The 12,021-nt window shown below is 43.4% G+C and overlaps 1 protein-coding gene across 1 annotated transcript in view; it reads left to right on the top strand.

Moving 5' to 3' along the window:
• The window catches only part of PTPRE (protein tyrosine phosphatase receptor type E), a 314,657-nt gene extending 302,839 nt beyond the window's left edge, over positions 1-11,818 (top strand). The window contains exons 16-20 of the mRNA XM_073595734.1: positions 2,135-2,269; positions 4,494-4,619; positions 5,859-6,010; positions 10,051-10,186; positions 11,481-11,818. Coding sequence (XP_073451835.1) covers positions 2,135-2,269; positions 4,494-4,619; positions 5,859-6,010; positions 10,051-10,186; positions 11,481-11,555 — 624 coding nt within the window. The 3' untranslated portion in view covers positions 11,556-11,818. The remainder of the gene's footprint in view (positions 1-2,134; positions 2,270-4,493; positions 4,620-5,858; positions 6,011-10,050; positions 10,187-11,480) is intronic.
• The last annotated feature ends 203 nt before the right edge of the window (positions 11,819-12,021 follow it).

The following is a 12,021-nucleotide window of genomic DNA, read 5'->3' as shown; positions in this document are numbered from 1 at the left end:
TGGGACAAGATTAGGCAGGAAAGTGAGGCCGCCCTCCTTCCAGATCGTATGATGAGCTTCTCAGTGTTGACTCCTGAGCATCATGTCTGTATTCAGGCGCGCTGCATAACTAGCCAGGGAGAGGAGGTGAGCACTGCGGGGGGGACAGAGGACCGGAGGGAGGCAGCGGTCCACTGTCACTGAAATCGGCCCACTGAGCCATCGGCCCACCGGGAAACTCCCTGTAGTCCCAATGGCCAGTACATGCCTGGCTGGGGGAGTGCAGGGAAGAACAGTAACTCTGGAGGTGAAGGTCTGCTTAAGACTTGTATGACTTGTCCTACAATTTGGGACTGCAAAATCGTATGACAAGTCGTTCCCCATGATTTCCAATGACTGCCATTCATATTTTTACAACTTCAAGTCGTGCTGACTTCAAAGTAGTCCCTGCACTACTTTGGTCTGACTTTGATCCTACTTCAGCCCAATGAATATCACTGAAGTCGGATCAAAGTCGGATTGCAGTCTTAACTGATTTGACTTTGGCATGCGACTTGTGCTCTGATGATCTTGAAGGGGAACTCCTAGGAGGGTTCCCCCTCCAAGAGCATACCAGGCTCTTCAGTCTGGTATGGATTTTAAGGGGACCTCCATGCAAAAAAAAACGGTGTGGGGTCCCCCCCCGATTCCATACCCAGACCCTTATCCGAGCACGCAGCCCGGCAGGTCAGGAAAGGGGGTAGGGACGAGTGAGCGCCCCCCCCTCTCCTGAACCGTACCAGGCCACATGCCTTCAACATGGGGGGTGGGTGCTTTAAGGCAGGGGGGGTCCTGCGCCCCCCCACCCCAAAGCACCTTGTCTCCATGTTGATGAGGACAAGGGCCTCTTCCTGACAACCCTGGCCATTGGTTGTCAGGGTCTATGGGCGGGGGGGCTTATCATAATCTGCAAGCCCCCTTTAACAAGGGGGCCCCCAGATCCCGGCCCCCCCACCCTATGTGAATGAGTATTGGGTACATTGTATCCCTACCCATTCTCCTAAAAAAAAAGTGTCAAAAATAAAACACAGAATACCTTTTTAAAGTAATTTATTAGGCAGCTCCAGGGTCTCTTACGACTTTTTCTCCGACTCTTCTGGCGACGTCTTCTGCCTCTGCTGGTTCTTCTCCCCTCTTCGGGTCTTCTCCGCTCTCCACTGATGTCTTCTAGCCCTCTCCGGTTCTTCTCCCTCTGTCCCCTGTCTTCTGCCTCTGCTGGGTCTTCTCCACTATCTTCTCGCTCTTTTGCTGGGTCTTCGCCGTCTTCTCCCTCTGTTCTTCTTCCGATGTTGACTCGACGCTCTCTCCCGCTCTAATGCTGGGTGTGCGGTGTGCCACTACTTATATCTGGCCGCATGCGGTACTGCATACACCAGCAGTGGCACTGGAACACATTATCTGAGTTTCAGTTGATTCCAGTGGGGAAACTCGCTTTGATATACGAGTGCTTTGGATTACACGCATGCTTTTGAGCGAATTATGCTTGTAATCCAAGGTACTACTGTACAATACACATGCAGGGGCTGCAAGTGCCAAATTCCAACGCGTTTCAGAATTCTAAGACCCCTCCTTCAGGGAAATACCTGTATGTGGTGTTGATACGGTCTATAAAATAATAACAACATTTATGTCATATAAGCAACTCCTATATACATATGAAGCAATATCGTATTTAAAATGGCAATGCATATTTTACAGAGAGTGGGTTGAAAAAGTGGTACTCACAGGGTGCCCACACATAAACCGATGTGATCCGCCACACCATATAGGTAAAAATAATATTTTCAATCTCCTACAACTCTATATGGTCTTGTCAGTCTGGATACAGTGTAGATTATTTAGGTAGGCCCCCCAATTGTTAAAGGGCTAACTCACCTTTAGAGAAAAAATGTAAAGGTCAACTAACATGGCGGTCCCTGCTGTACTTGCCTCCAGCGATCCTAACCCTTTAAGCTAGGCCCTTGTGTGACAAATTTGGTAAATCTATAGGTGACTATACAATTTAGATTGTTAAGTGTATGTATTGGTACACAGTACCAATACAGGATTCATATTAATTTCCCCCCCACTGTCAGCACCAAGTACAATGTATTATTGTATATTTCATATCTTTCAGGGTTATCGACAGAAAGATTATTTCATTGCGACACAAGGGCCGCTGCCGCATACGGTGGAAGATTTCTGGAGGATGGCGTGGGAGTGGAAATGTCATACGATTGTCATACTGACTGAGCTACAGGAGAGGGAGCAGGTATGGCGAGGTGGGGGATGGGCAGTGATGAAGCTCGGAGCATGCTGGCAATTTCAGGTCTGCAGTCCTTTCAGATGAGACGATTTTCTCCTGTGTGTGTAGAGGGATCAGAGAGGTCTCTATTGATTTCCACACAGCAGATGACAGAGAGATTGTCAGCAGTAATAAACAAATATGTTTACAAATCAGGCCAATTGCCAAATTGCACATTCCCTCCCGTAATCCATGCATTGAGATTTGTTCATGCAATCCGTGGCGCACGATCGCTCGGGTTCCTGAATGACGCCATGCTGCATAGATCAGACAGGTCTGCATGTCGATCATTTGGTGAATACCAAAATAGTGATTTGATGATTTTCTGGTTTTCATTGGCTCTATGAAGATTTTTATTGTGATTTTCAGTAAATTTGAAATTCTAGGCGTATAATAAACTTTAAATTCGAATGTTATTCTGGTCCCCCCCAAGCTGATGAAAGATTTAGGTCCCATTTACAATTATAGGGTGTGTGAACGCTTGTTGTGGTATGCTTGTACAGCTTGCATTGTAAATCAGCACATAAAAATTATGGGCTGCCAACGCACTGAAATATCCTGAAACTCAGACCTGACTCAGAAATTGTAAATTGGTGGGTTGACATTTGGTGCAGTGCAGTGAAATACATGAACGTTGCCTTAGTGTAATGGAGCGCCAGCAATGCATGTACCTGCAATAATTGTATTACTGCAACACACTAGTCTAAATGGCCCCTTAAAGAGGAAGTAAACCCTGGTGGGTTTTTCTTCCTTTCTTCTTCCCTGCAAAGTAAAGGCATAATGTGCTAGTATGCATCGCATGCTAGCACATTGTGTGACCCTTACTTGCAAACAAAGCCATCTTCGCCCGTCTTCCTTCCGGGGGGCCACGGACTCCGGCTCTGTGGCTGGCCGGAACCATGTGATGTCACTCTCGCGCATGCACGCGGGAGCTGCTGTTCCTTCAGAGCGCATGCCCCGATGACATCAGTAACCAATAAATATCTGCTGAACGGCGCACGTTTAGGAGATATTTTTTACAGTACCTATAGGTAAGCCTTATTCTAGGCTTACCTATAGGTATAACTTTCCCAGGGAGGTTTACATCCTCTTTAAAAGAGACGTTCGGCAATATATTAAAGAAAAAACTGTCATACTCGGGTGGATTCAGCATTGATCCGATGCTGCATCTGTCCCCTCACTAGCTCTACACCAAGAACTGAGTGATCAAAGACCACCGATCGCTCAGTTCTCAGTCTTGAGTGAGAAGAGAATCCATGACTGTCATTTACCGGCTCTCTGCTCTGCCCCTCTAGTGATCACTGGAGCGGCCAGAGTTGGAGGGGGTGGGAGCTGCTGGCTCAGTCCCCCAGCGGCTCGCTGAGAGGCTTAGCCAGCTGTCAGTCCAGGCATCTGGGGGGATCCTATCATTAAAAACAGGATCGATCCAGAGCCTGGACTGGCTATGTGACATCAGCCAACAGCAGACTTTAGCCCTCTGTCGGCTGAAAACAGGTCACAGGAGTGCAGAACTAAGTGCAATCCTGTGACCTACAGGAGAAGTGGGCCCAAAAGAGCTTTAATCATACTTCTTTTTCTCCTTTAGGGCTTCTTAGGTCCAGGGGATGACTGTGGAAATCCTAACTTGCTCCATGGTCACCAAGCATGCTGGTGCTTCGGTCATCTTTGATCCTGCTGTAGAATGTGGGAGGGTACTCCTATGTCATCAAGTACCTTGCAGGACCAGCCTCAATGTACATGATGGCATCAGTGAGAGGGACAACAACAAGACTGGTCAGAGATCAGCAAGAAGAAATGCTCTCTGGGACTGGTCATCACAGCTGGAACCAGTGGGGAGGAAGACAGTGGGACTGTGGTGAAGATCAGTTTTATTCAGTGCTCGATCATGTCAACGAGCGGACTGATTGAAAAAAACTAAATGGATTCCCCCATCCACACAAGTAAGGTGGATGGAGGAACCCTCTCCGCTGTGTTATTGTAGTCTGAGACACTTCCAGTTATAGGTTGACAACACTCTGTCCCTGTCTCCCAGTTACTGTCCTGCATTGTCACCCTGTCACATACTCTCTTACTACAAGCTGGAGGGCATGTAATATATGTTGTAATCTAGTTAGAGTTTATGTCTAGTATAAAAGGTGTGTGGCACCGCTTAGTGAGATGTGTGTTCAATGTCTTAATTTTTCCTTCACAGGAGAAATGCTGTCAGTACTGGCCATCCGAAGGTTCCATCACATATGGAGAGATCACTATAGATAAAAAGGCTGATCGGTTACTGGACACCATAAGTGTCAGAGACTTCCTAGTGAGCAGTAATCAGGTAAAGAAATATATGACTGTTTTTTGTCATATAAAGAGAATTTATAATAGTTTGGGATCAATGATATATATATATTTTTTAAGTTCTTAAGCTGACGATGTGTATTTATATATTTTTTGCTATGTATGTAAAACCTTTGTGTTGTTGCCTTCAGACTGCTTCCCTTTGATCGAAATCACAGACCGTCCCATATGAAAAAAAGTCTGGGTGGTAGAGGGATGAACGAACCACACTTCTCGTTCATCAATGTGTACATCCTAATATATACATTTTTTTTAGAACTGACCACAACAAACAAGGGGCAGCACAGTGCTTTAGTAGTTAGCACTTATGCCTTGCAACTGGGGTCCTTGGTTTGAATTCCGGCCAGTAGACCATCTGCATTGAGTTTGCATGTTCTCCCCGTGCTCGCACAGGTTTTCCTCTGGGTACTCTGGTTTGCACCCACACTCCAAAGACGTGGTCTTGGTAGGTTAATTGGCTCCTGTCTAAATTAGCCCTATTATAGTGTGGAGCAATTGGCTTTGCACATGTGTTATAATAGTAAGCATGCCAATCCTAAGCCTTATCAAATTGGAAAGGTTTGGAAAGACCTGGGCAAAAAGTTCTATGGAAAAGGCTCTTGAGTGTATCAGATATGGTGCCCATCCGTCAGTTTTCCTTTGCTTCTGCGTGCTTAGGTGCTGGTAGCCCGGTAGCCAGTCACTTCTCTATCCAATCCAGCACACCCTAACTTCCCTTGCTGAAGGTCACCCTAACCAGTGGCCTTCAGCGATGGAAGTTAGGGTGTGCTGGATTGGGTGACCTTCAGCATTAGTTAGGGTGGCCTTCAGCAAGGGAAGTTAGGGTGTGCTGGATTGGATTAGTAAAGTTTTATTTGGAAGCGATGTTATCAGAGTGTGGCCATTTTATTCCCTGCAGATTAATGGACATATATATATATATATATATATATATATATATATATATATATAGAGAGAGAGAGAGAGAGAGAGAGAGAGAGAGAGAGAAGTAAGAGAAAATAAAAAATTGTCTTACCAGAGAAATCCAGTTTGAGGCAGTTCAGCTTTTTATTATTTCATTAATTTTTTGTGTGTGAAAAGCAAAATGAGTAGAGAAAAAAAGGAACAATAAAAGATTAGCGCACAACGTGCGATGGGTAGCTTGGTTTGAATAACAACATGAAATGGAAGGACTTGTATCGCTGCTGTATAACTGACACAAGCCAATATTTTATAGGAGAAGCAGACGCGCCTAGTCCGCCAGTTCCACTTCCATGGGTGGCCAGAAATAGGAATTCCCGCAGAAGGGAAGGGAATGATCGACCTGATCGCAGCCGTCCAGAAACAACAACAGCAGACGGGGAACCATCCCATCATTGTGCACTGCAGGTTAGACAAAGCCAACCACCCAACCCCTATGTATATCCCGTTCTGTTTAGCTGAGGTCATGTCACTTGATTCTAGCCAAAGGATGGCTTGGGAATTTGGTATAACCCATGTGCTGACTCTTTTCTATGTTTAGTTTTTATTGCTGTCCAAGGCCTTACTAGTTACATTCACCCTCTCTGTTTGTCCTGGTGACTATTACCATCGAGACAGAACGTGATGGGACATCCAACACTCTAGAATGGTCACCATAACGAGGGATGGGAGGCAATCTTCCAATGAGGACACCTGTTCAGCTGACAGCTGTCTGAGAAGGGAATTCATAGGGAACAGAATTCCACAAAGGGAAGAAGAACTTGGATATTTATATTATGCCTGTATTCAATACAAGCTCATATATAAAAACATTCCAATTATTTATTTTTTCGTATAAAAGCAAGACTTTTTTTTTTTACATTCCTTATTTCTCTTGATTGGACCATAGGACAAAGATCCGTTACAGTCTCTTAATTACATGCCATAGTTCTTCTCTTTCTTTACAATTCTGCTTTATATAAATTCAATGATGAGATTGAATTACTCCCTCTGATCCCCCCCCCCCCCCAATCCAATCTCCATTTATATGTTTTAGAGGGGAATTACCCTCGGTGGAACACTCTGGAACAGGAAATGAAAGGAAATCTCCCCAACAGGACGCAGATAGCAAAAGACATACTCATAGGGCTTTAATCTCTTCCTACTCTATCCAAAACTAAGGGCCCTTTCACACTGGGGCGGTTTGCAGGCGCTATTGCGCTAATAATAGCGCCTGCAAACCGGCCCGAAAGTGCCGCTGCTTTCATTCCAGTGTGAAAGCCCCGAGGGCTTTCACACTGGAGCGATGCACTGGCAGGACGGTAAAAAAAGTCCTGCCAGCAGCATCTTCAGAGCGGTGAAGGAGCGGAGTGTATACCGCTCCTGCCCATTGAAATCAATGGGACGGTGCGGCTATACCGCCGGCAAAGCGCCTCTGCAGAGGCGCTTTGCAGTGATTTTAACCCTTTCTCGGCCGCTAGCAGGGGGGTAAAACCGCCCCGCTAGTGGCCGCATACCGACAGTAAAGCGCCGACAACGCCCCCGCCCCAGTGTGAAAGGACCCTAAGAGAAAATTGCGACATATATATACTTTAAGCTTTCTATTCTCCTAGTTCAGGTTCAGAAACCAAACTTGCCAATGGAAAATCTTTTTTTCCTAGAAGGGTTGTGGTCATTTAGTAGTAACAATAAGGCTAATTAAAGTATATGTGGTCACAGCAAATCCTTTTCGGTTATTAGTATTAACGCTTAAAATTATTCTAAATGAAAAAAAAACCCAAAAAAACAAACGTGTTATTTAGGGCTGCAACTAACGATTATTTTCATAATCGATTAGTTGGCCGATTATTGTTTCGATTAATCGGTTAATAACCTTAAAAAAAAAGTGTGGTGTATAATTTAGTTAATATGTAAAGTTTTAAAAAAAAGGCAATTTATTCTTAAATATCTCTATGCTGTGGTAAATAAAAATAGCCAACTATATGGTTAGGGAGCAAAATATCTAATCCACTCTGAGAATAACAGACAGAAGAGATATACTGTATATACTATTAGAGGAGATATACTGTATATATACTATTAGAGGAGAGTTAAGAACGTTCGTTCGATTTTCTAATCATTAGTGGGGTCAAATCGACGTTCATTTTCAACCACAGTAATGGGAAAATTTGGAAATAATAAAAAACTTCTTGGTGAAAGGAATTATCAGACAGTGTATGTGGTTTTCATTCAGAAATTACAATTATTTTAAAAACTGAATATTAAAAACAAGTGAAAATTTCAAACATTCTTTCATTAATCGAATGATTTTTCGTCTGAATATTCTTATCTGAAAATTGATCCGTGTGGCCGGCATAAGGCTCGGTGCACACCTATGCAGTTTGCTTTTGACCTGTTTCTGCAGTGCTCTTTGCTGTGCGTTTTGATTTTTGCGCACGTGATTTTGCGGCAACTTGCATTTTTGCATTTTTTTTTGGCCAATTTGTTGTTGGGCAGATTAAAAAACAAATTGCTGCAAAAACGCATTGCATGCGTTTCTGCAGCTTCTCCATTGAAGTATATTGATCCAAAAAAGCTTTTGCATTAAAAAAAAAGTCACTGGTGCTTTCCAAATACGCAGCGGCTGAAAAAGCATAGATGTGAACGTGTCCCATAGGAAACCATGTAAATGAACTGTAGTCTGTTTCTGCAAAAAGCACCAAAAAACACATAGATGTAAACCAGGTGTAAGATGTTTAGTAACATAATGGGGTTAAAAAAACGAATATTAGCCCTTTATAGTACAAAAAAACCCCAAATAATCACTACTGTAAGGGGTTCATTTTCTTTACTGTAGAACTGTGGAAGAAATAGTTACAGTAGAGATTATTTGCTCTTTTTGTACTATAAAGGGCTCATTTTAGTTTTTTTTTTTTTTTTTTTTTTAACCACATTATGTTACTGGCCGATTAATCGATTATGAGAATAGTAATTGATTAATTTCATAATCGATTAGTTGTTTCAGCCCTAGTGTTATTCTTACCTGCTCCGTGTAATGGTTTTGCACAGAGCAGCCCCGATCCTCTTCTTTTTGAGTCCCCCGCTGATGGTCCTGGCTCCCCCCCCCCCCCCCCCCACCGAGCGCCCCCCAATAGCAAGCCTATGGAGGAACTCAAGCAGGCTCACTCCTGAGCCGTGCTCTGTGTGTCTATTCACAAACAGAGCGTGGCTCGGCCCCCGCCCCTGCTCTTTCCTCATTGGCTCACAGGTTGTGTTTGACAGCAGCAGGAGCCAATGCCCGAGCCAGAGAAAAGAGAGAGACCCAGGAGATGTGCTCTCATGCACATCACTGGATCAAGATGGGGCTCAGGTAAGTATAAGGGGGGGTTGGGGAAGCTGCACCTAGAAGGTTTTTTGCCTTAAAGGGGTTGTAAAGGTTTCGGGGTTTTTTGTTTATTTTTAAATAACAAACATGTTATACTTACCTCATCTGCGCAAATGTTTTGCCCCTGATCCTCCTCTTCTGGTGTCCCCCAGCAGCTATCCTGGCTCCTCCCTGCATCGAGTGCCCAATCGGACAGCTGCATTCCAAGGGGGCACCCATGCGGGCGCGCTCCTGAGTCCTGCTGCTGCGTCCATTGACACAGACAGCAGGACTCGGCCCCGCCCCCGGGCTCCCGTGTCATTGGATTTGATTGGCAGCAGCGGGAGCCAATGGCTGCTGCTATCAATCTGTCCAATGAGGACCCAAGACAGCGGCTGGAGCTGCTGGGCTCGTTCTCGTCACTGGAAAGATCGGGTTCAGGTAAGTAAAAGGGGGGCTGCTGCACTACAGAAGGTGTTTCACCTTAATACATTAAGGTGAAAAACCTCAAGGGTTTACAACCCCTTTAATGTATAGAATACAAAACTTTAAATAAAAAAAAAAAAAACTTGAGTCCTTATAACCACTTTAACTCAGGGCACAAAAACATTCATTAGCCCTCCTAACCTACTTGTATTGAATTGTATTGTCACTGCATTGTCTCCCTTTATATTGTAAAGTGCTGCACAAATTGTTGGCGCTATATAAATCTTGTATAGTAATAATAATTTAAATATATTCTTCTAAGCAAAATCCCTGTTTTTTTATTTTCCTTGCATGTGGTTGAGTATTCTTTTTCTAATTGAAATATCATCTCATTCACTAAGTTTTGGGGAAAATTCCCTTGCAAAGTGAACAGCCTATTTGCCTTTAGTTAATCAAGGTAAAAGGTATGTCTCTTCTACAGAAACAATCAAAAATTCTGCAAGTTTTTAAAAAGTACACCAAAGTTTCACTTTAAGAAGTTTTGGACGGAGTTCCACGTCCCGTGTCTTTCCTATATTTAGCCTGGCAGTCCCCAGGTAGTATTACAGAGAAGTTTGTGAATCCCGGTCTGTCCTCTCTCTGTAGGAAGTTGTTGGTTTGATGTTTGTTTGCTGACAGATAATTGCATATTCCTTTGTAGTGCTGGTGCTGGAAGAACGGGAACATTCATCGCCCTGAGCAATATCCTGGAGCGGGTGAAAGCCGAAGGGTTACTAGATGTTTTCCAGACAGTGAAAAGTTTACGCATGCAAAGGCCACACATGGTGCAAACACTGGTAAGAAGCAATTACAGTAAAACCTTGGATTGCGAGCATAATTCGTTCCGGAAACATGCTTGTAATCCAAAGCACTTGTATATCAAAGCAAATTTTCCCATAAGAAATAATGGTAACTCAGATGATTCCTTCCAAAACCATTTATTCATAAGTCCTTCAGTTTATAGTCCATATAAAAAGATTATAGCAATGTGGTCTATGTGAAAAACTTTACCCCGGATGCCTGCATACTTAGATGTGCCTCTTTTAATCATCAACCATGTGAGTTTCTAAATGTTGTACCTTCATTAAATGTAACCGTCAGGGGCAGACTGACAACTCATGGGGCCCCCGGGCAATAGGAGAAGATTATGGGGCCCCCGGGCAATAGGAGAAGATTATGGGGCCCCCGGGCAATAGGAGAAGATTATGGGGCCCCTGGGCAATAGGATATTATGGGGCCCCCAGGCAATAGGCGAAGATTATGGGGCCCCCGGACAATAGGAGATTATGGGGCCCCAGGCAATAGATTATGGGGCCACACAGTATACACACATATACAGTATACACACAGACACACAATGTATACACACACACACACATACAGTATACACACACAGACACACAATGTACACACAGTATACACACACCGAATACACATACACACACTGAAAAGGCACTGGAGAGGTGGGGCAGCTATAATCTTGGGAGTTTAAAAAAACACAAATTTGTATATACTGTCCCTGGTTTTATTGAGGCTGGCAACCCTGATGGGGCCCCTTAGTGGCATGGAGCCCTCGGGCAGTGCCCGAGTGCCTGAATGGTCAGTCCGCCCCTGGTAACCGTATTGCTACACTTAGAGGCGCCTCTCTTCTCTTTTATAATCAGTTGTGACATGACGCAACTTGCATATCAAGACATCGCTTGTATATCAAGTCAAAGTTTATTAAAACATTTTGCTTGTCTTGCAAAACGCTCTCAAATCAAGGTTTTACTGTATATAGTATTATCTTTTAAAAAAATGATTTTACACATGGAGAGCTAGAAAAAAAAAAGGCTAAATTAAATTCATATTTATTTATTGTAAAAGGCAAATCACAATTACACAAGCTGTCTACAACCAGAGAGGCTTTTTTTTTTTAAACCAATTATGAAAACATGGAATTGCGGTCCACATAATCAAATGGAGAACCTTGTTTTTGGAATTATTCAGAGATCCGGTCCCGTACCCCAATTAGGTTCCCATATCCCCAAGGTGTATGGATACCCCTGGTTTTGAACCCCTGATCTAATCCAGGTCTGTCTTGTTTTGCAGGAACAGTATGAATTTTGCTACAAAGTGGTACAAGATTTTATCGACATCTTTTCAGATTACGCCAATTTCAAATGAAGGAGCTGGTCTGGTTTCTGCACTGACTTATGGGACTTTATAAATATATATATATATTTTTTTTTTAATCTTGCTCCTGGTTTGAAAGCTTTTGTATTCTCCTCTGCTACCAAATAACAAAATGTTTTATGTTTCTCTTTCTATGTTCAGTATGATGGTTGTATAGAGATTCCAATACAAACCTTCACCAAGTGGAGGAAATGATATATGTATATTAATGTAAATATGTATTTATTTACAATAAGGCATGTATATTACCCTGACATATTTTTCTTATTGGCCGTCTGCTTTTTATGACAAAAATAAGATATGATTGGGCAAGACGTGGGGAGGGGGGTGTTCATGTAGCATTATGTTTTTATGCTACAGTTCCTGTATTTATCATAGATGTAGATCTGCAGCTTGTTCTTGCTTTTATCTCAGTCAGCTCAAGAATGCAGGTACAAGTCACCCTTGGCAATAGTTT

This window comes from Aquarana catesbeiana, linkage group LG08, assembly GCF_042186555.1.
Source record: "Aquarana catesbeiana isolate 2022-GZ linkage group LG08, ASM4218655v1, whole genome shotgun sequence".
In the NCBI taxonomy this organism is placed as follows: domain Eukaryota; kingdom Metazoa; phylum Chordata; class Amphibia; order Anura; family Ranidae; genus Aquarana; species Aquarana catesbeiana.
Note: the sequence above shows the minus strand (reverse complement) of the source record. Positions and strands in the feature narration are given on the sequence as shown.